Source organism: Salarias fasciatus, chromosome 12, assembly GCF_902148845.1.
Source record: "Salarias fasciatus chromosome 12, fSalaFa1.1, whole genome shotgun sequence".
NCBI lineage: Eukaryota > Metazoa > Chordata > Actinopteri > Blenniiformes > Blenniidae > Salarias > Salarias fasciatus.
In genome coordinates, this window is record NC_043756.1 from 11,776,916 (window position 1) to 11,801,852 (window position 24,937).

Consider the following 24,937-nt stretch of genomic DNA (forward strand, 5'->3'; position numbering starts at 1 on the left):
TAGTGCCATTTCTTGTTTCGAATTTAGTAAATTACAGTAATGAAATATGTGTGGTTTCATTTTGAATTACAGAAATCATCTTCAACAAAACCTTAAAGTTATCTGTATTGAACCCATGAAGGGATAATCCAGCCGTAAATCATCTGACCCAGGTCTCTCAGGTTTGTTTTCTGTGTGCTGTACACATTTCACCAGAGAGCAGAAGTGATCGAATGTGGCAAACGAACCCGAGAAATAATTACGGGATTGAAAAATGACCCGAATTAGGTGTGACTTGCGACCCACTGACCCGGAACCGGACCGAGGGAGAAAATAGGACAGGGTGATGTGGGAGGCCAAATTACTGGTGACAGTTTTGAGAAGTTTAGCATATCAGCTGCTCTTTCGCACACCCTTGTGTATCTTCGCGCTGCATATGCTCACGCTTTGTTTCATCGTGCCTGGCCTGTGTTTTGGTCTGGTGGGCGTTCTGTGTCGAAGCAGATTCGATTGTGTTGTTGTGGCGCCTGTGAACATCGACAGCACAGAGCATCTGAAGTTACTAATTAGAAGTGAAAGTTTGAGGTTGAGAGGGGAAAAAAACCCCTGCTCTAACTCGAGAGCACGTTTCGTTTCGCTTTGCCCCCCCCTCAGACTCAGTGGAATACGAAAATGAAGAAACCGATCAGCTACAGTTCATCTGCACAAAGCAGGATTATTTTTGCATATCTGGGGAATTCCTTTTTGATTACTTTGAAAATAGAAAGAGCTTCGGTAACTAATCATACCACGCATTCAGCCGCCCGTTCTCTATAGATTATAGAGAAACGGTGGCAGCCTAGTTGAGGGTGATGCCCGAACAATATTGATAAATACAGAGTTGAGATTCAAGTGCTTGCTTTCTTCTGTTGTCCCTAATGAGAGGATGTCAGTCAGCCTTTGAATCCTGGAGAAAGTTTACACTGCTTCAGTACTTTGTACATTTATTATTGACAAGCTGTTAGCTGTAATTGATTCTTAAATCCAATATTTACAAAACTTTACGAGCAGTACTTTGTGTTCATTCATTAAACGATTATCCATCTTTAATGGAGTCTGAACGTCGAAGCTCTCACTTTGTCGCATGTTGAAATCCTTAAATCAGTGTTTTAGATGAGCTTAGTGTGATCTAAAGACAAACTATTCATCTAAATCTGCTTACTATGTTTAGATATAATATCGTCTTGTTAGGTTTATCATGTTTCTGTTCCAAATATTGCCCTTTAGAGCAGAAAATACACATCTTGGTGCTTCAGTGTATGCTAGAGATCAAATCTCATTCTGTGTTTGCTGTATCATTTCTGTGTGAAATATGTTTCGCAGACTGAAAAGTCTCACTTTTCAGCAGGCATTGGCCTAACATCAGTCCTTCAGATCCACCGTGTTCCTGGCATTGATGAAGCAAAGCTCATTTTATGCTTACAGTGGTTCTCTGTGGTGCGCAGGTTGAGGTTCTTTGAGGAGGCTCCACGAAGCAGCCGCCGCTTTTACGGCGCCCGCTGCAGGGGCTGCACAAATTGCATGTGACCTAGAAAATATGTATTTTCATATCGCTGCAGGTTCCCCCCGAAATATTATTAACACACAAGTGGCAACGAGTCAAAAACAACTGCAAGTTTATTTTAATCCTTAAAGTTTCCCGACATATTGCCGCTTTGACGTTTTTCCTACTGATGCGTATGGATCACTTATGTATTGACGTAAGAAAACTAATACCGCTTTCTCTTCCTTTATGACCTTGAATTGGCGAGTTAAAAGGAACTATTAAAGTGATGTGTTTGAAAACATCCTTGTGCTCACCTTGCATTGGGGATCATTAGAATATCTCCACCCGGGACAACTGTGTGCTTTATCACACCAGATAAAGCTTTTGCTTCATTCCGTAGACAAATCCTCAATTTATGGGGGGAGAAAAAAGAAAAAGAAAGAAAAGATTATATTTCATTTTGAAAACAAAGCCCTAAAAATGTCTCCGTCAGAGTTTATCTCGTTCATTCAGATGACTGAACATCCTTTTTATGTCTCTGCAATATGCTTCTGTAAACACCAGTATCAGAAAGGTGTCCTGTTCTTTTTATTTATTTTTTTTTTTTGCAGAGACTCTGGGACACATGGTACAGATTTGACATTTTCGTGGCATTTATTCTTTAACAAGACTTCCTCCAGACCTCCCAGAAATGATGCCGATCTCCAGTGTGACCTCTTCCTTCGGATATTTATTTGACATATCTGAAAGTATTTTGTTTCTGCATGATTCTCATTGCTTCCCCCCTCTTTAGCGCATCTGTCTGACATTGTCAAACGCTGATGGGCTGAAATGGCGGCGTGGCAAGGGCACGGGAAACACGGGAGGCCAAGGACTCACTAAAAGCCTGAGCGTGCGGCGGCTCACGCTGAGAGCCTCGATGTGATGTTGGCGGTTCGGTGCCAACTTTCATCAGCTGAGTTGCAGGATGGATGCAATGACCATGAGCCCGTGAACCGCGACGCCGTCGCTGGAAAGGAGGCTGGGTTAAAATAGATTTGACACAATTAGGCCATGTCAGATTTCGCCGCGATGTGGCTGGGTACGCATTAAAAGCCGACGAAGCTTTAATGTACAGTTCGCGCCTCTGGAGGCAGGTAAAACGTCTGCGTGTGTTTATTTTAAGACTTCGTTCAGAGGTTAGCAGAGCGGCTGTCACTGTTAACTCACAGCCGTGCTGAGATAAAGGAACTCAGGAACATAGAAATGACGGCTTCTTTCTCAGGTGTGTTATTTCACGTCTGTCACTTAGAGATCTCCTTAAACTATGAGTTTTAAATTAAACTATAACTGGATTTTGAGTGTCGGTCGGGAGATCGTGACTTGTGTGCAGATGCTGGGTGGCGGCTACTCAGCGGATCTGATTAAAAAGCACTTCCTCCACTGCAGATGTACAGTAAATGCTAAGCTGGCTGCTCAGGCTGACCCACTTCACTGGGATCAGCAGAAATCTGTAACAAGAACAGTCAGTAATTCTTTGTCCGACCTAATCTTGACCCCACACAGCGCTGTAAAGACAATCGAGATTAAGTGAATCTCGGCCTAGCTGCAGCTGTACGTCTTTCCTCTTCTCTGAATTTGTCCGTCTTTACAAGGGGCTGGAGTCTGTTGTTGACATATTTTATGATGAAAGGTTTTCTCTGAGTGTGTATCTTATGTGAAAACAGTGAGCAGGAGGCTTTGTGTTTAATTATGTCCTTCTTGTGAAGTCAAGTGAGTCTTAACTGGCTTCTCAGCTTCAGTTGGCGTTGTGAAGAACTGAGCGCTGTAACGCATACTATCATTAAAGAGCTCGGTTTTAATGTTTGGGAGCACGTGTGACATTATTCCTGCCCTTTTTCATGAAATCTGTATTCCTTGTGTGTTTACAGAGCGCAAATGTCCGTGAAAGCTTTCCCGCCAAGACGTAAGAGCACATATGTAGCTTTAAACCTGAAAATGTCAAGTCTTTGTGATTGATCTGTGAGGAAACAAAGGATGCTTCCCCATGTTTAACCATTGGTCAGGTTTTCCCCCAGCTGATTGATTGTTCTCTCTCCGCCGCCGCAAAAGAAATCTCTGAGCCTGTGCCGGACGCAACGTGGGCTCACATCAATCACCGAGCCGGCGTGGGCTTGTACAGCAGAGCAGCAGCTGACATTCACACAGGAAAACTGCCCATGTTTTTTTCATGACATCCTCACGCAGACATGCATCACACAAGTTTCAGGGAGAGGAGAGCATCCACTGATTGCACACAGCATCCATTCTCCTCTTTTTTTTTCTTTTTTTTTTACTGGGGGAACAAAAAAATGGCATGTTTTTTTTGGCGAGTGAGGTTGAGTCCTTTCCATTTTGCTGCCTCTAGTGAGCTGTCATTTCTGTACGCTGCAATTCTCTGGGGATGAAAGGGTCATTGTTGGAATAAAATTGGAAATCCATTGGAATAAAAACGCATAAAGGATGAATTTATGCCTCAAAAGGACATTCAGAAATGCAAAATACTGTGTTTATGTGCAGTGTTTGCTAAAAATGGATCCATATTCTTTTATTTTTCTGTATTTTTTTTCTCTTTCTGAAATTTGTGCTGACTTTATACTTTGGCTGTAACGTAGCACCAAACTCAGTCTGCAACATTTTCAGTAATACATTTTTTAACCATATGTATCCTAATTTTGCCCTCTTATTGCTTGTTTTAATCAGGATTCAGTTATAGCAATATAAGTTGAAGTGATGTCCCCTCAGGAGAAGAAATGAACAGCATATGTAGGCTATATGACTATATGTGTGTTTGATTCCAACTCGCAACAGCTTTGCAGTCCATCCAGTTTTGGCTTCTTCTTTTTTTTATTTCCTACACATTCAGTGTAAAAATATTCCCTCTTTCCCGAAGCTTGAAGTTATTTTGGTTTAGAGCTGACATCCAGCTCCATACATCACAGTAAATCAATCTCTTTGAAATATTGCTTTATAATGTTTTGGGGCCTTTCATACCAAAAGTTTTGCACTCAACGTAGCTGTCACACAGAACACACTCTCCCCGAATCTCTCTCGCACTCTCAATTTAGCTCTCTTTTTCCTCTCCTCTTTCACTATCCTCCCTCCGCCGCCGTTCCTTCCCTGCTTTATGCGCTCTCCATTAGGGAGGCTGTCAGTACAGCATGGCGCGACTATAGATCGTCACATCAAAACAGCCCTGGAACCTGTCATTCCCCTCCTCCCCCTCGGAGAGCAGGGCTTCTCTGAAAGCTATTATACTTTACTCTGTTCAGCTGATTAGCCCCGCTGCTCACGTATCACTGATACAGGCTTTCAAACGGCACGTCTCCCGTAGAATCGCCTTGTTTCTAATTCACATCCAGAGGCCTACTAATTCCAACGTGAGCACAGTAATGAACTGGGAGCCGATGATATTCATTTTCCGTGATAAGTTCATCCCAGATGTTTTCGGGATCGGGGGCGAGTCTTAAATGGTCGGCCCCATGATGTAGTATTTCAATTCAAGGCCAGTCCCGTTTACTTGACATTGTCAAATGTTGTGCTCGTGGCTGTTAATTTGTCAGGCTGAGTTAAGAGGGCATGATAGTCTCACCCTTGAGACTTCTTCTCGTAGCTTATCACTTAAAATGAAATAAGAGTCCTGTCACAGCACAGTTTACCTGTCAACACTAAGATATGACTGTAAAAATACTTTAATATATGTTTTTTTCTTGTTCTTTTTTTTTTATTATTTTTTTTAGAGATAGTGAGCCTCCAAAAACAAATTCATTTTGCTTCCTCTTCCCCTTCCTCGGACAACTTTTAAGTGACTCGCTTATCTCACGTGCCACTTTAGACAATAGATTTCAGTCCTCTGACGTTTAACACGGCTCCAGCTAATTTCCAGTGAGAGATGTGTGAAGTTTTCCCATCTAACTTCAGCCCGAAGTTTTGACAGCTTGGGTACAGTCGTACAGCGACATTTTTAAAAGATGAGACAGCTATTGGCAGGCCTTTGAGTTATGAAACCAATAACCCTGCTTTAAATCCCCGCCGTTTCCATTTGGCCCCATGCTGCAGGTTAGTCTGAGGAAGATTTCAGGTGGCATTAATATGACTCTGTGGTATGGGTACTGCCAATTAAGAGGTATATTTCACACACCCCGTCTTCACTTGTAATAACTCTCTTTCACAGCTTCGGTTGTCATCATCAGTCCCAAACAGGATGCCATTATGAGAAGAAGAATAAAACCAAACAATGAAACACTTGGAAAGAGATTAAAAGGGGCTACAGTAGCGTTGTTAATCATCACAAGAATAACTCTAATAGTTCCTTTTATTAAATATTTTTCTTTTGTTTGCCTAATCCCAGAGGTATGAATTCACTCGTGGTAAACATCCCAGTGTTTCCCTACTGAAACGCTGTGGAGAAAATAATGGTCATGATGAATGGGAGTGGTGTGGCGTGTGCACAGCGGGGTTACGGATTCTTGGAAGCCATGAATATGTATTTCCTTGCAAATTAGTGTTTGACTCATAGCCTTTTGGTGAACTGAGCTGAACTGACCCTTGGACAGTGTAAAGCTTGAGCAGCCTTTGATTTTCTGTGGAAACACAGGACTGGTGTAATCTGTTGGCAACATGTGAAACATGCAGAGCGGGCTGTGCCCACTGTGACTGGAGACTCAATGCACAGATCAGTGGAGCCGCAGTGCAACAAAGAAAATAGGAATGGTGCATTTTCTCTGTACCTGCTTGGAAGTATTCTACAGAAATCCATAAACATAAATATTCCTGATGGATTAATGCTGCTCTATTTCACTTCCACATGAAAGAGCTTTTACATTTGAGAACAGTTAAGTCATATATTAGTGTGTGATTTGCTGGGAGAGACGGATGGATGTTCATCTCGTCTCTCTGCATCCCTCCGTCTACTTCGTTAGTTTTACCGCATGATAAAGTTCATCTTACTTGCACAGCGATTCAAGGTCCTTCATCAGCAGATCAGACAAAACCAGACACACAATGTGTTCATATACAAGGATTTGACTTCTCCTGAAAAGTCGAGTTGTTCTAACAGGTATTGCTCTAAACATCCACTGTAAAGTGGTTTATCCAAATTTCGGAGGCTTCATTACACACTAAACTATCAATATCTGCTGAGACATGACTAGGACTGCGAATCATGCTTTTTGGGTGAGCTCTCAAAACAAATCAGGACGTTGACTCTCTGCAGTGTCCCGGACATTTTGCACACTTGCCACTTCTCCCATACTGCACCTTCTGTTACTCAAAGCGTCAACGCTAGAAGGTCAGTTATTAATTATCCAGCCAGCCAGTGTGTGACATCCAGAGGAGCAACAAAAGCATCTGCAATCACTTATGCAATCACAGTTTCTGAGACAAATGTTTTACTCTGTGAATAGAAATAAAGTCTACTAACATTGACTTTTCTTTATAATTGATGTGTATGTTATTTGTTTTGGCTAAAACAAAGTGATCCTGCATCTTTAGGTGGTGAACTGTGCGTGATAGTGCCTCACTCTTCTTTATTTTGTCGCCGTTTTGATGAATAAATAAACCTACTAATGCCTGTTTTGTGTTTTCTGCTGTGTGTCAGATCAGTCAGGCAGAACTGAATTGATCCGGCTCTCCTCTCTAACCTGCGTATGTGCGAGCGGTTTGACACGTGCGTTCTCTGGCTGCATCTGGATGACGCTTCAGCTCGTCTCTGCTCTCTGTGTGGATGGAAGCGTTGGCTTCCTGGAGGGGACGCGTTCAGTGATCTCTGGAGGCGCCTTGGGCCGCCCCCGTGGTGTCGCCCGCCGAAGACCAGCAGGACACACACACACACACACACAGTCAACCTCTCCCTGCTCTCCTGTCATCCTCGCTTTTCCCTGTCACACAGTTTTACCCACACACACACAACTCTCACACAAGGTCTCACGTGTAATTTATGCATCTAAAACTTTTTCATGTAGCCGTGTTCAAAAGCCAGCCGATACCACACCGCGGCTGTGTTTTTGTGTCGACTCACTGTGGGATATGGTTGTCAGAGTCTGTTTTCGTCACTCCTGACGCGACGGTAGACATTTTATTCGTGCTCAGTGTGAAATGCGGTGTCGGAACAAACAGTGTTACTTAGTTGTTGTGTTTTTTTTGTTTTTTTTTTGTAATCGTAAGAAATGATCAAGTAAAAACTGTCACACCATTCTACTCATCTGGGCTTGAAACAGACTTCCTGAAGTTGTTTACTTGTGTTTTTTTTCACGCAGGGCCTTGCCACCCGAACCCGTGCCACAACCGAGGAACGTGTGAGATCAGTGAGACTTACAGGGGCGACACTTTCATCGGCTACGTGTGCAAATGTCCGCCGGGCTTCAGTGGAGTTCACTGCCAACACAGTAAGTTTGACCACCGTTTCTTCATCTCAGCGCTCACAGCCATCGAATCATTTCAGTCATTCGATCAATAATTAGACGGTTCCTTAGAAGTACTTCAGTGAAGTCTGGTTTGTTGGTTCCATCGAGGACCTCGTGCGACACAAATGACCTTGAGCAGGTGAGCAAACGTTGAAGAGCTGACGTAAAGTAAATTCTTGTTGAAAGACCAGTTCAGCAAAACGATAGTGGGTTTGTGGAGAAAGGAAAAGCTGAACCTGCTTTCTTTTGTTGAACATGCTCTTAATAAAGGTTAGTGTCAGGAGGTTTTCGCTGCCGATGAGGTAATACTTTATGTTGGGGAACATTGTTCTCATCCACACTACTATTTATCCTGTGCTCATACTGCGCTCTCTGAACTCCTCAACTTAATTCCCTGGAACTTTGCTCAAGGCTGATCGTCAATACAGACATCTCAGGATCCTCTGGTTTCAACCAACATCATTTACTTTGAAAGATATGTGGCAGTGTTTATGGGCGTATATTGGTAATTCAGCAATTTTGCTTTTTCTTGAAAATGATTTTTTGATTTATAATTCAAAGTCAGACCATATTTTCTTGTCTAAGAACATTTTCTTTCATAAATGCACTGTGTTTTTTGTGTACTCCTTTAGTTTCTGATAGTCTCACTGCAAATATCCGATGGCTTCAAGGCTTTCTTATCTATTTTGCGGCTGCACTTACACAAACTCATTTACAGTCTGAATGTAAATCCCTGCAAATCTAATTATTCATTCGGAAACAGATGGTGAAGTCGTCAACAAACCAGTAGTACAGATACTCACATACAGTATCAAGCTATCACATTCATAGTCTGCCTTCTGAATGGGTCCCAGGATTTGGAAATAGCACGTAGCTTTGTCTCAAAGTGCTAAATCTTGCTAAATCCGGCACTGTGATATATAGGCCAAGTTCTGTGGCTTCCCTGCCTGCGTGTGTGTGCTTGGCTGAGCATTGCATTAGCCCACATAACACAGTTGTCCTTCATCGCAGGTGTGCTTGTAAGTAATGGATTTAATGTATCATGGTGCAAACTGTGTGGCGAGATGGATCCTCATAGGTTGGAAGAAAGAAAGCGGACTTGCACAGGGGGAGGATGAAGAGCCGGTAACCAACACTCCAAAGAAAACATTTATTCATGTCTGTGTAACGCTGCCAGACACGGCCGAGACGAACAAGGAAGCCTTGTAGCTGATAGATGATGAAAAGAAATGGAATTTTTCTCAAACACATCGGGTGTCAGTCATTGATTATTTGTTGCCGTATCTTTGTTATCTTTGCTATTTCATTAAAAGGCGCCAAACATAAAAGGCAATGGAGCGAGTCATTGTATCAACCGTCTGTCATTGTGTTTATCTCCAGACAGGATTGAGAGTGATTGGCTCGCTTTCATGTCATAATTCAGTTATTGTTTCCTATTAAGCCTTTAGGTTGGTGAGAAACTGATTCGATATGGGCTGAAAGCACATTAATGTCTGCCAATTTTCCTCACGGTCATTACAGCTACAGAAAGAGAGAGAGAGAGAGACATTATATGTTTGAAGACATTCGTAATCAAAGCTATGTCTAGATAATTCCAGCAATTGAATTATAAGGGCACATTCATTATTGTTCGCTCAGGATAGTGGTATATCTAGCCTTGATAGGTATAGTGCTGCTTTTATATGAATAACACACCTAATGAAAAGAATAATAGCACATGAAATACACACAGAAACATCAGTAGAACAGCAGGAACAAGAAGAAAAGATGATGTTTTTTGTATTCCTGGAAAGCGGCCTATCGTTTACGTGTGTAACTTCAGTGAACTGCGCGGTGAAAGGCAGATCATGATCCGGCCTGACACTTCCAGCCACCACAGAAGAGTAAAGTGCAACTTCAAAATATTTGATGAAACTTTCACAATGTGTATTCATGATAGACTAAAATTCAGAATGAGAAAGTCAAACCGCCGTCCTCTGTATTTTAGGATTGCAGCGTTTTACCGTATTAACACTGTCCAAGAGACCTGGCACAACATTTGTAGATATATTCAAAGTAATTCCTGGAAAACAAAAATTCATGTCAATTCTTGTATTGGTTCTGAGAGTAGCCATGCAACAGGCGACAGGTTGCACACTGGACTCACACTCTGTGTGTTTTATCTGAACATTTCCACCATTTGCCTTCAGATATTGTGAGGAATACAAAATAAAATCTGTGTGAAACAAGTCTAGTTTTGTACTGTTCCTCTTCATATCTCCTTGCTCTGTCAGATCCAAAACCAATTTCACACCTCGGCATATTATCCTAAGTACATGCACCATATATCCCTCTTGTCAGGCCTGTTTTATGAAGCACATCAAGGAAGGCTGCCGCACGAATACCTGCTCAGGAGAAGCACCAGCTCTTTGAGACCGCCTTTGATGTGGCAGTCATTGTACCCAGTCCGTGTTGTTGGACCTCTATTTCCTCCTGAATGCAGTGAATCATCACAAGGAGTCGGCGTTCTCGTATTTTGGTTTTGACGTCAGTGGCTGAAGGTGATAACGGCGCGCCGACACAGCGAAGTGCACACTCAGTGGAACGCTTCAAAAGTTTAATTTCTCTCACCCACTGAATCTCTCATTGTATTTTTCTCAATCAGGATATTTTTTTGTGTCACTTGCACCATTTCATAATGTTCCACTGCTTATGTGGATTTTTATTTCTTTCTCTTTGCTGCATTGATTTAAGTTTTTACTCAGACAAAAGCGTCTCGGCCTCATTTGAGGAATCCCTGGTTAAGTTTGGGTTACTGTCGCAGCTTTTTTTTTTTAATTATTATTATTGGAGACAGTATTATCACAAAGTCATTCATCTTTTGAATAGTGTGGCGTCACGTCTCTTTAGTGACAGGAGAACAAGTGCGACGTTTTTGGGCAAGTAGCCAAATGCTGTAATGAAGTGTCACAGTGTGAAAATTGGAACTGATTGCCTCAGACGTCACAGGATTGCAGATCTTTTTTTTTAGGGTGCCCATTCTCAGTCCATCAAGGACACATGTAGTGTCTGTTGGAGTCAAGATTTCAATGCAAAGAAATTCATGGATGAGATTCAGAAATGAAAACTCTTTACTCCTCCATGTGTGTTAAAGAAACGGTCTCTCCATACTGTGAGCCTGTGTTTTCAGCCATTAGTTTTCCAAGGTGAAACAAGTTGTTTGAACCACAGAAGAGAAAAAAGGAATTAACTTGGCTAAACTGTGTGTCAGATAACCGACCCTGTGTTCACTTTCTATCTGGATCTTTCTCCAGCCTCCCCTCGCCTGCGAGTCCTTTGACTACCTTCCGCCTTGCTCCTTGATCAATACGCCTCTTCCTGCTTCTTTCAGGAGCAGAGCATCGGGGTGGGATTGATTGAGGTTAAATGTAGGATGTGTGAAATGTCTTTTTTCTTAAAGTGTGGCCCCTGCGTTTGATCATGTATTGACAGTTGCTATCATGCTGTATTAGTTCTGGCGCCTCCATAGCTTCTCGCCACGGCGTAATCAGCCGGTGTTTATGGCTGCGGCCTGATGTAATGCCGCAAGGAGCCATTACTGTTCAATTCACCTGAGGCAGATCAGGCGCCGCTTTTCCTCAGCACTGGAGAAAAAAGGATTCATACAGGCGTGCTCTTTGGTGTCCCATACGAAGCGGCTGGTAAGAAGGCATCCAAAAGAGATTCTACTCTCTCCTTTATTCTACTTTGTTTTTTAATGGCCTCGGATGCTTTTCTCCTACATTCACCAAAAGTGAGCGAGAGAAATTGAGACGCCCCTCCTCTTTTCTTTGTATTATTTTTTTTTTTTTTTTTTTCAGCTCAATTTGTTACTTATAAAGAAGATCGCTCGCACAATAGCACTAAAGCCAGAGGCGGCATGAATGAGCATCAAAACAACAGTCGCTGTGTACATCTTAACCCCTAAGCACTTCACTACGGCGGCACGCTCTGCCTGTCAGGCACAATGCGGAGGCCTGACAGCGTCTCCCGGCACCCGCTCCACCCCTGCGAACACCCACCACTTCACTTTACCAGCACTCCGAGTGGTTACCTGCACACCGCCGAGTGAGAAATCACTTGCCCTTCTCAAAGCTGCCACCGCGTCGCAGGAGGTGACTCCGCAAACCGCGGATGCTACAGTATTTCATTTTTTATTTCTTTTTTTTTTTCTTTTTTGATGGTTTCGGTTTTTTTCTCAGCCGCTCCTCACGCGGAGACCACCGGGAGAGTACAGTAGGCGAGGTGGAGTGAGATTGGTGGGGCTCGTGTCTTTCTGTTTCCTCGCTCCACATCCAGGAAGTTGTTATTTCCTCCTCACTGTGAGGCGGCACTTGTAAAGTCAATTCGGCAAAGATCACGATGAATCATGGGACCTGCCTTTCCCCTTCGGTAGCCGTTTTCAAATGTTAATGGCACTTCGATGGTCGTTATCAGTCCTAAATTTGCTTAACTTGAAATTAAGCTTTCTCACAGGAAAATAGGAGAATTTTTTTTTTTTGAGGAGACATTTAAATTATGTACAATCTGAAGCAGTAAGATTGCATCAGAGAACCTGCAGTGCTCGGTCGCACCCCTGTAAATATATCCAGTATATGGCACCAGTTTACACTTTGTCAACAGTGTTCGCGCTCTCACTCCTCAAGCTGCTTCCCTGTCAGCTCACAAAATGTCGAACATGTGGACTCAATAAGTGCTCCTTCTGTTCGCATAATACAAAAAAAAAGATAACAGTTATAGAACGGAAGTAGAATCCCATATTGCGGCAAAATGATCTTTAAAAGTTCTCAAATCTGCCCCCCCCCCCCCCCCCCCCCCCCCCCCCCCCCCCCCCACCCCCCCCCCCCCCCCCCCCCCCCCCCCCCCCCCCCCGTTCGTCTCTATAGTGAAGCTATGAAGCTATACAAAGTTTGCTTACTGTTCAAGGGTTAATTTGTCGCTGCACAAATTTCACCAAGTGTCTGAGCAGTACGGTTGCATCTAGTTTCAGGGCGGATTTCACTTCAAGTTTCAAAAATTATGTTTCCAGGGCAGGATTAGCGGAATGGATTAAGATAGATTTAAGCACAACTTACATTAGTGAGAAAGTTTAAGGGAAAACTTGGCAGATCAGGCAGGAAGAGTACTTTGTCCATAGAAAGTTAATCCATTTTCATAATAAACAGAGGCATTGGTTTAGTCATAGTGCCCGGGGTTTGTACTCGTAGGTATAACTTTGTCTCGTCTTCACAGCCTCTGGGTTGCAAGAGTTGAGAAGTTTTGCTGAAATTATGCTGATCTACACGCATGCTTTATTTTTACATGAATAAATTAGCATGAGAAACTTCGCATCAGCTTATTTTCTCAGAATAGACGTGGCACAATAATATTGGTCGTAAGTTTTGGTATATTAGTTGGACATTTAAAAGCCTATATTATCTTTTTCACCAGAGACTGTCAGATTTTGTGAAGTTCGTCAGAAGGCTGATATAATATCACAGTTTCTGAGACTTGCCCGCTCCCCAGCGTGACGTGGTCTCAGAGACGTAATGGAGACGGGCAGCCTCCGGGCTCCCACCGCCGCCCCACCGCTGTGATGCAGTGGCGGAGAGCGCAGCCTTTTCCAGACACCATCTCAGCATTACATTCACAATTCCACAGCCCACCCACGTCTCACAGGCTGCGGTCGCAAAGCTGCATTTACAGGAAGAGATGAGTGTGGAGAATCCTGTGGGAAGGGTCTCCAGTCCGCTGAACCGCCGAAGAAATGACCACAAGCACACAGCCTGGCCGACAGGCGCCAACATGTGGAGAGTGTCTGCGGATCACAATGGAAATACCAGCATGTCTGATTTGTGGAGCTTTAAGTCTTCTTAGTATTTAATTCAGTGAGGAGAAACCAGCGCATCTATCATCTTTATACCAGGACTTAGGGCTGCAGGATATTAGTGAAACATGTGATCTGCGATCATCTTGTCGTGTATTGCTTTGGGATTTGCTCTTCCAAACAAAATTGCTGCTTCACTTCTTGGACTCATTTTCAAGCAGACGCAACTGGGCCATGTTTTGTTCTCCTTCTCTCTTTTTTAATCGCTTGTGAATCTGCTGTTCCCACCAGCCGCGCTTCTTAAAAGGAGCAGTTGTTGACTCTGTCGTTTTCTGTCATTTTTGTGCCTCTGTGAATCTGGATTTTTGCCACCATGTTGGTATAATGAAGTGAAATACAGCTTGGAGGCATCATTTAATGAAGTTTGGTCAGCGCTTTTAGGTGTTACTGATATCACTATGATGATAGATTGAAGATATATCAATCAGCTATCAAAAAAACATCCTGATTTAAACTGTATGATAGATTAAAAAAAAAGTCCATATGCTGCTCATCTTTGAACAATATACTTTATTGCAGTATTTTAGGAAAACAAAGCAATTGTTGCTTCCCAGTGTCCGATCGCCTCTCCTAGTTTGGTTCTGGACACACCTCACTTGAACATTTCCTTTTTTTTTTTTTATTATTATTGGCAAGGAGCTTTGTTGGTATTTTGTGTTTACAGTTAGACACAAAACGTTCACGCCGAGCCGAGGTCAAGAGTTGGCAGCCCTGAGAGCATGCAGGGATCTAAATCTGCTCGCTCGGCCGTACCGCTGGACTCGCCTCCGTTTTGGAGACAAAAGGCGTCTCTCCTCCATGTAAATCAAGCCGCAGTGTAAAGCCTTGGTTTTAGGATGGGGTAAGTACATTTTTGAGTTACGGGTAGAGTTCAGGTTCAAAGCAGGCGAGCAAGTAGTTTATGGCTCGGTTTGGGGTGAGCCTTCTGGAAATGACTTTAAATCAATGTAATGTTGTGAAGGAAGGGAAAGATGAGTGTTTGTGTGTGCGAGTCTGAGCCTGGAGCTCCGAATGTAGCTCACTCTGAGGCACACCGTTGTTCCTCAGTCTGACTGATCGGCGCCTGGTGGAATGGCAACTTTGGGCGCCTCCGTGAAAATGGCGCGGTGGAAAAAGACGTCTTCCCTTTGCATAATGTAACCGGCATTGTCTCACTCGACAAAGGCTTAATTATCTCCGCTTCTGAGGTTGTGAAGGCGTACTTGGCACGCTGCAAAGCAGAGGCACTTTGTTTCTTTATATAAGGTCTTCAGTTGAATTCAAAGGAGGGGAAACTCTCACCCACACTGACTTTGATAGTTTTTTTTTTTTTTTTTTTGCACATTTCTGGCTGGGAATACCTGGACCTGGTCAAGGTGTGTGTGTGTGTGTTTGTGTGTGTGGCATGTTTCTGAAATGAAGTCCCACCTTCCACTGAGCACAAAGGCTTACTGATGAAACACCATCACGACCAACTTGGACTGTCGGTGTGTGTGCGCCTCTGCTAGAAATGCCAGGGTTTTATTATATTGCAGTTTGTTTTCTCTGACTGAGATATTCATCACTGCCACAACTAAATTTATACTGTCCTGAAGTAGCTGCAGGCACCTGCTTTGGGGCCGAGTTCTTGGTGTTTTCACCATTTGAGATGCTCAAAAACTGCTGCAGAAACAAACTCTGCTTTGAACCTATAGAGCATCGTTTTCCATGTGTTCATCATCTGTTCATATCCGTTTGCTTGTGTTTGTTTCAGGAAACCAGATGTCGAAGGAAGTAACTGTAATATACATTTTAAAAGCTGAACAATTACTCCTCATATTAGTAAATTCTACAGTAAACACATTCTAGGCATTTTTTCGTGTTCTTAATAAATGTCTGACTACATCAGTGGTTTTAAAATAATTAAGGCTCACTATCTTTCCCACCTACGTTGATCTTTTAGCATCCTGCAAAACTGGAATGTTTGTGGCTGGCTGTCTTATTGTATCTGGCAGTATGGGTCAGGCTTCAAATATAGTCTGTTTGGAAGGTTGACTTATGAAAACAAACTAGTTTTAACATTTTCTTGACATAGTTTTACAAACTATCTAAAAGTCACAGTTCTCTCACATTCACTTTGTTCAAGGTTAACACAGCTCACATCTCCCCGCAGCGCGTCTCAAAAGGCTTCCACACATGTGAAATATGCAGGTGGGAGGAAAGACGGTCTTTGTACAATAGATGGTTATTCTCAGCATCGAGGCGTACAGCATTTCTTTAATGTGTGTCCCTGTACTAATACATAAACTCATATTGCAATTCTGCAGATAAGGAGAGATTATTTGTTGGATATGTTCTGATGAGGGGACTTTTCTGCAGAGCACAGAGGTTTTACAGTGACATTATTTCAATCTGCACAGATGTGAGCTGAGAAGGCTCCCGTAGTCTGATGAGCAGTGCAGATGACTTCATAAATGCACAGCTATCTAAAACACAATACATATTTAATGAATGTGCTATGTTTAGTAAACACATAAAGGAGAGGGGCTTTAATTGCTCTGTGAAATCCACAGTCCACATAAAGCCAAAAACGCAGAGTATCCACTGAAACATGACATCATTATGGAAAATAACGATAACCGTGCTTTACATAATCGTTTCATTTCCTCTCAGCTATGTTTGCTTTTGTTCGTTCTTAGTGCACGTGTGTTTGATGTTATGTGACTGAGTGGAGCACAGAGCAGGTAGTCTGGTCACAGGTCAGTGCTGTTCTCCTCACGTCTATTTTCTCAGGCGTCCCGCTGCCCCTCCGTCCATTACCGTTACTCTCCTCTGTCAAAGGGCGGTTTGGATAACAAGCCTGGGAAAGCAGCTAAATTCAAGGTGTTCAGGAGCTCTTCCTTCCCGACGCTGGTACTTTATTTAGTCTTTCAGATTTTGGTTCAGCAGATCAAATGTGATGTCTGTTTTCAGGTTTACTGAATGCAGAGAATTGCTTGAGACACTTTCCTCCGGATGCGTGTGTGTGTGGCCTTGATCCCACCTGCGTTCGTCTCGTGCACGTTCTCACACCCTCAGCCTGTAGTGATCTGGTCCACACTGATCATATTACAGCGCGATGCCCCATTTTCTAAATGCCTTCTCTTCTGCAAATCCTGCCAAAATGAAAATCTGCTGTAGAAACACGCTTTGAGTAAAATGACCTTTCCTTGTTATCAATGTCGTGCTACGCAAGCAGAAATACAAGAGAGTTATACTCTGTAGGTCCTTGTACTGGAACTAAGTCTGGCTAAAAACACAACCCTGCACAATTGTTGAAGGCTGCCAAGGGAGGCGCACTCATTCAAAGTGCAGCCGGTGGAGTTTGTGTGTTGCAGTGAAGGTGGTGGAGCAGTGGAGAAGTATCAGTTGAGTTTTCACGCTGAAGCTGCCTTCTCGTGAATGAGAATAGTAATATTTAATATGTACCAAACTTTCCAATTCAGTTTTTTTTTTTCATTTTGGCCTTACATTGTTTCAAGTTTTTTTTTTTTTTACTTTTATATTAAGCCTCATTGATAGAGTGCTTTTCAAAACGAAGTGCTTCACATCAAAATATGAGGCGGAATCAATTAAGCTTGAAATTAAAGCTGAAATTGCAATTTAAAACAAGGGAAATAAAACATCAGATACGTGTTGACGTTGTTGACAGAACATTTTCTTTAAAAGTCCGTTGAGATTAGTTTCATAAGAAGAGGCGGTGAGCCTGATCTCCTTTGACAGGGAATTCCAGAGCGACGTCTCCTGCGGGGCGGGGAGATCCCAAAACAACAGAAACATCTGACTGAATCGGCCATTCTCAGGGAATCAGGGAAATGCCTTTCCTAGACAGGATTTTTCCTTTTTTATTTTAGGAAAGAAAAGGTCACACTTTAGTGCAAATCAAAATCACATTCAGAGACCTACCAGATTAGAAATTATAATCCTTTGCTTTATGCTTTTTATTTCCTAAATCTGTTGACTTTAATGTGAAAAAAAAACAAACAAAAAAAACATTTGGAAATCTCTATTCGATCACAGATTATTCCTTGATGTGAAACAAAACATGTGGCGTGAGGAGCTGCTGGAGCTGGACGCCTGCAGCTGAAGCCTTGTGAGGGTGACTCATCCTCCCACGCTTCACAAAATATACTTGACTTGGTCCACACACACACGCACACACACACACACACACACACACACGCACACACACACACACACACACACACACACACACACACACACACACACACACACACACACACACACACACACACACACACACACTGTGGACTCAATCAAGTATATTTTGTTCAAAGTTTTCAGGACTTTGTCTGATGTACTGACATCTGGTGATGCTGGTTTCAGGCTGTCCTCAAAATCCATGGATTCATATGAAGCTGCCGCAGACTTTTTGCAATTAAATTTTGAGTTTCACATATGTGTTTTGTGTTGCATTTGAAGTGTGTGTGCCATTGGGATTCTCATTGCTTTCCTCTTTTGTTGTTATTGTTGACAAGGCCGCACTGTATTTCTCCCCGTCCTCCCCGGGATTCCTCCTTTTGGCTCACATTCTTACTTCAGATGAACTGTAAAACATCTCAGCTACTCATAGCTTTACAGTACGTTAAAATGCTTCTCGGAGGGGAACCAGCTCAATCTGGCATGTTGAGATGAATATTTTAACACTACAATCCATTTCTGACAAGAGTCATCTGTCTAAATCTTGAAATATGGATTTTGAAGTGTTTAAAAACAAAAGATAACAGTGTTGATCACCTGGAGGAGAATGAAGTTTCATAAAATGCTCACACTGACGCCTCGGGCTGCAGATCTGTGATTTAAAATAACATTCTAGAGGAAAGGCCAGCAATTCTGAAAGCAAATGAACATGTTGCGCTTCCAGGCTTTTTCTTCAGAAGCCTGAACTTTGTTCATTATTCCCGGTTAAGATCAAAAAGAGAAGATAAGAAACAAAGGCCTCGAAAGCTTGAGAAGAACAGCAGGAAAATAATGAGACGGGCTTTGACAGGAAATGCCATGATGCATGTTTTCTTATGTGCTTGTTTGTTTTTTTCACCCTGCCCTCCCTGGTCGCCTGTAGCACCCGTTCACCTGGCGTTATCTCCTCCGCGGAGGGAACTATCTGTTACCGCAGCCCAGCGCTGCGAGGCCGCGGCCACTTTTCTGCAGCAAGCATGAACCCGTTGGCCAATGGCCAAAGCATAAATAGAGATGCAATTCTGAATCCCAGATGGCTTAAAAAGAGTCGGACTCAGTCCGGCCGGCCCTGGGCGTTTGGCTGCCATCGTGAGCCAAAACACAACACTGATAAATGTTCAGCTTGACTACGCAGAGCTGCATTAATGCAGTGCGCTCAGCGTGGGCCAAATTGCTATCATTGTTGTTTTACTCTGAATGAAGTTCATTCAATGTGACGAACGAAAGGCCTTAAGGTTCATCTGCAGTTTTCTAGCCATAACATGAGGTTTATCTGGTTTATACCAGTTAAATCTCACTTTATTATTGAGTTCCAGACTTACTCATGAATCAGCATGAAAAAAAAAATTATCCGAATGTTTTTTTCAAGACCTGCTTTACTACTACCAATGAAATCCCTAAATAGACCAAAGGTTTCATTGGGTGTTTTTAAAATATTTGACAAACCTTGTGTTTTCATGCCATTGTGCTAGAATCATGCATTTTTATCATGAAAGTGGTCTTTCTTTTGTCCAAATCCACAACATGTCCACGTCCCCCATCACCCTGAGCGCTGGCTCCCCTCAGGGCTGAGTGCTGAGCCCCTCCTGTTCACCCTGCCCACACGCCGCTGCCCTGCCAAACATCCGAGCTGTCACACTGTGGAGTTTCCAGACGACGCAGCAGTGGTGGGGTGCATCACCAACAGCCGCGAGTCCGAGTAACAGAGAGGAGGTGGAACGTCTGGAACGCTGGTGCACAGAGGACCACCTCTGCATCAGCGTGAGGAAGACGAAGGAAATGTCCTCTGTTCCTGTAGCACGGCATGGCGGCATAGAGGAGAGGTGGAGGCTGAAGCAGCCTCCTCACCAGACTGAGAAACAGCTTCCTCAGGCTGTGGAACTCCAGATCTGCTGTCTGAGCTGCTCCGACGGACAGACGGTCACTTCAAGTGCAATAGGGAGAAGATAATATGGACAAATTGTCCCTCGCATACGGACCTCACTGGTGCTGATCTTGTACAACTCGGCCTTTTGGCACTCCGCTCTCTTTGCTGTGGTGTGCACTGTGTTTGGTTTAGGGTTGTAACACTATATTTGGTTTAGGCTATCCTTATTCTGTTATTGTTAAATTGCTCGCCAGTGTATGTAACAGTGTGTGTCTGTCTGAGATACAGCGCCGTCGCCCACAGTCAGCTGGAATCGGTTCCAGAGCGCCGCAACCCTGAGTTGGATGAAGCGTCATAGAGGATGAGGGGATGGAAACAAGTTGACTCACATTCCCCAAAAGACGAGGGTTTTTTTTATTTCTGTTGATATTTATCTCTTTACCGGATTTAAACCAAGGTTGTTTGTGAAAGCGCGGCACATTTGCATTTCTATTCATTGTGTTTTGTCACAATGTAGACTGAAATACTGCGACCTTGTAGGAGCGGATATGTTTTTCCCTTGTAAGCGATGTGTCTTCTTATTTATTTTTTGGTTTTTTTTCCCTCCTCTATTAAGCCTGTTTTTGCTGTATGGTCATCACCTTCTCCTGCGAGCTATATAAACATTTTTGTAAGTACACCGTGTTGATGTCAAGGACCTGATAGATCAGGGCCTGTTGTTTGGAGCCGGATCGGTATTCCCCTCACGCCTGTTTTCGCCGGCCCCATTTGTAAGCTTCAAACGACACTTAAGGCTTTCCTTTGAGTGTCATTCCTGCTTCCGAGCCGAGGGCTCTTCGAATTCTGTACGTCTCTGATTCGGCAGGAGCTCCCAGTCTGCATGTCTTCAAAATGACGAGCGGTTCGCCTCTCAGATTCTCAAAACTTCCCCGCAATGCATTCTAGGATACCTTTTCAAGGGCTGCTGGAGTGCCGCTGTGAATAACTTCTCAGTGGGCTAATCCCACTTCAAAAAGCATGTCCTTGGAATACGCTATTCTTAATCCTGCATTCACAGCTTCATGCACCGTCGTCTCCCCTGAAACCTCCAGCAGGCGCCAGTGAGAGAACTGTCCTGCGCGTGAGATGAGAATTTTTTTTTGTGAAGGAATCGATAAAATCAATACTTCTGCTAAGTCAAGCTGCTGAAATATATCATAGTGAATACATATTCTATAGATGCACGGGATGCTGGGGCATCTTTCAGATGGGAGCCCTGGTTTAGGTAGTGAGAGTGACTCCAGTGACGTGGCGAAGGCGAGGGTGAACCGACAGCGGGGCCACGCATTTCCGTGTTCTGTCTTCTGTCGTTGACTCGACTCGGAGAGACGGGGGCCCGTCTCGGCGCATTTCGCGTCAAACACGACGTCCAGAGTCGATCGCTCATATAGGAGGATGCAGCTCTTTGAGGACACGTCAGCAACTTTTAGAGTGCGTTCACGTTGAAGAACTGCTCACACCGTATTGACACGGGCGCGTTCTAATGCATTCTACATTGCTAACGTGTGAATGAATGTTTAATGCTTGGAGGAGTGCGTGCCGACGCTTGTGTGCGCAGATGAATTAAAAACACGCGGACATTAGATGTGATCTGGTGGAGAAACACACCATGCTTTTTGACGTTGACCTGCTATAAACCTTTAGCTCTGTTCAAACAGTGTAACTCGTCACAGAGCGACTAAGAAGCAGTGGCGTTTCAGCTTCAGCACTCAGAGCACTGCGATCTGAGGAAAAAAATATTCAATAACATGTAATGTTTTAGACACCTTAGGTGTGTCTCGGGCTGTCACTGATTGATAACATCATGATCTATTGAAGTATGTAGTGTTTGAGCTCAGAGCAATATCCTTGAGATGAACCCCATAGAAACATTCCAAATGATCTTTATCATCCGACGTGGAATTCCTTCATAAGTTACTTAATTGCTCTGTCACAGCCTCCGAGAGGTAATGATATATATCATTCTTCTCAGTGATACGAATCATTAGCTCTGTTTTCTTTTCTTTTTTTTTTTCATTTTACCCTCTGATTTATCCATCATAAGTGTCTGTAGATTGTAGTCTTTGTTAAAATAATTATTTGCAGTAAATCATACATCTTCAGGAACACCTTGAATCACAAGAAAACAGCCCTGGAAGCCTGTTCCAGGAAAATAATACTAACCACTAAATTTGAAAAAAATATATATATTTCCAGGGAGGACTAGTGCTCAAGGTTAAAGGTTAATTAGGTTTCAGGCATAAACAACCAGCGGCCCACTTCATTCCTGTCGATCACTTGGCGTAGAGGTCAAGCCGCTGCTCCTCGCCCAGACAGGGGGGTCAAAAGGATCAGCTTGCTTCCCAAACATTTGTGCATCTGCTGTCTTTGCAACATAAATAGAGACAGATACCAAAAACGAAACCTCCCCTGGGGATTATGGTGCATGTGAGCTTAACTGCTCCCAGCTGGAGAAATGGAACATGAGACAACTGGGATGTTACCTTTCATTTGAGTGATTATGTTTTGGGCTTTGGGAGCTATTAGCAGGCCTTGATGTATGGTGATGGACAGATTTTTATCGAACCGTCTCATCACATCACCGTCACTCTGTCCTTCACTGAGAAAAACACAGGTATCATGGCGGCGGAGCGTCTTCATGGCACGCTACAGTAACCTGTAATAAACCCCCTTCTTTGCTGGGTTTGATGCTATATTTCCACCGTTGAGTGAACTGGAAAGCAGACTCGCGCGCGTGTGTGTGTGTATATGTGTGTGTGGCTGTAGCAGGTGTGCCTGCTGCAGAGGGGTCAGCGCAGCCCACAGCGCCGGTGACCCCTCCCACTGTTGGCCTCTTCTTGCTCCCTGGACGCACCGCAGCCAATTTAGCTCTCACAGCCGGCGTCGGTTTGTGACACGCTGCACTATTCATTGCTCTCATTATTGTCCGACTGAGAGTCTTTTCAGTGAGAAATAGAAGAGTGAAGACGTTTTGGTTGACCGGTGACAGTCTGACCTCAGTCCAAATCACGCATTTTTGAGGGGAAACGGTTTTATTTTTAGAAAGGCTCGTGCAAGGTGAGGGACAATGAGGATAATGTGTTGATAAATCTGTGCTGTGTCTGCATATAAATCTCAGTGCTCAAGGGCGCCGATTTGATTTAATGCTATTAACTGCAGCGTTAAATCAAATCAGTGCTTTTTAGCCATCATTGTATGCAGAGTGAATTGCTGAAATGTTGATACTTATGATAATAACGCAAAGTGTTGCAATCCAATGCAATGCCACCGAACAGTCTGGGCTGAGCGCTTTCCCGGCGTTATTGGACAGCTACCGTGCTGGAATGCTTTTAATTGTCAGGAATTTTTATCGTTGAAACCTGCTTTATAAATCCTTCCTTGCCTTGTGAATCTGTTATGACCTCAAGCCACTCATTCAACTGAAGATAAAATGTTGTCTCACTGGGTTTAAGGTTCCAATGGTAGATTTATAAACAGACCTGTACATTCTGACTGCTATCAGTGAGGGAACTTTCTCAGATCGTCAGCTGTGACGGTGCTAAAGAAGTCGTGTAAACTGGGTTTATTTACCCAGCCAGTGGACTCGCACATCATTCTCACTCTCGCCGCACAATTTTACACCTTCTCATGTCTTTCTCCCTTTTCTCCTCTCATTCCCATCCTCTCCATGTTCATCCTCTCCTGTCCTCCCCCCGCTATTTACCGGCTGGATTAACCGTATTCCCCAAAGTAATCCCTTTCCTCTCACCTGATTTACTGGCACGTCTCCCTCTCCGCGCGCCGATCTCCCGGGGGCTGATGGCTTCTCATAAAAAGGAACCAAATGGCGAGATGGGTTCGCTGTGTTTCCCTCTCTCTGTGGTTTGTTGCGCCTCGGGCTGTTTGACTGACCTGACCCGCTCGGCCCACCTCTGCTTTCGACCTGAATGGCAACACAAGGCAGGACGTGAACTTTAAGGCTCTCTGGGCCGGTTTGATTGCATAAGTGAAATAACAGTGAATTGTGGTCTGAGCTGAAGGGTCATTAAAGAGGGCGTAATGTCCACTTTCCCCATATTACACACGAGAGCCGCTTAAGCAAGTCTTCCAACGGCCGCTTTCTGTAATTTGTTAAGGTTGTCATATAACACCACAGTGTTTGTTCGCAGATGCATCTCCATTCGGTTAATGCAATGAATCTATTATATCACATTGCTCATGAGTGGCTATAAAATCACATTTCCATTTTAGCTTTCCGCTAAGGCAATTAGCAGAGGCCAAGTATTCCCTGTACAAATTATTGTGATGTGAAATGCATGACTGTTGTTTCACGAGGCTATGCTCACATGGGCCTTGATTAATAACTGCATTAGTATTTTTCATTGTTGTTTTCACAGCTCGCGACAGTTGGTATTCCTTGAGAATAAAAGCCATTAAAATAATTGGATTTATAAAAAAGTAAATTAATTGTTAAATGAGACATGACCACTGTTTTTCCTCATAAGGTGGGCTGAAGTTTGACTTTTTCCTCGGTAATACTTGAAGCAGAACATAGCTAAAAACAAAGCTCACGTAATCAATTTCTTTTTCCAGACTGCTTGTTCACAGAAAGAACACTGTGATTTCAAAAGCCGGAGGAAAGCCGTCATGTGAACATGACGATGGATGGTTGTCCACGTCCGTTCACTGGCTCCGTAATCAAATGAAGGCCCGCCCGCTGTAATAAATGAATTATTTAACCTTGTTTACCCTTTTCCTCAATGTCAGCTGACTCCCACCGCCCCTGAGCCTGAATAAAGAAGGTTTGGATAACTAATGGACGGCTGCTCAGCAAAACATAGGTGCAACCACACCTGGAACCAGGGAGAGCGCAAAGGGAAAGCAAGGAAAACAAAGATATTGGAAATTTAATCAGAAACAAAGAAGCGTATTAGCAGATGAGTACTCGATGTTTTCCATTTAGGAGTTGGAGTTATTTGAATGGAACAGTTGTATAATATCCTCTTATGTGGGCGGCTCCGTTCATTTCTTCAACATCTTGGCCA

General features: G+C 43.4%; 1 protein-coding gene across 1 annotated transcript in view; it reads left to right on the plus strand.

Moving 5' to 3' along the window:
• The window catches only part of edil3a (EGF-like repeats and discoidin I-like domains 3a), a 104,186-nt gene that overhangs the window by 29,306 nt on the left and 49,943 nt on the right, over positions 1-24,937 (plus strand). Inside the window, 1 exon segment of the mRNA XM_030104089.1 lies at positions 7,780-7,908. Within this exon segment, the coding sequence (XP_029959949.1) occupies positions 7,780-7,908 (129 nt within the window).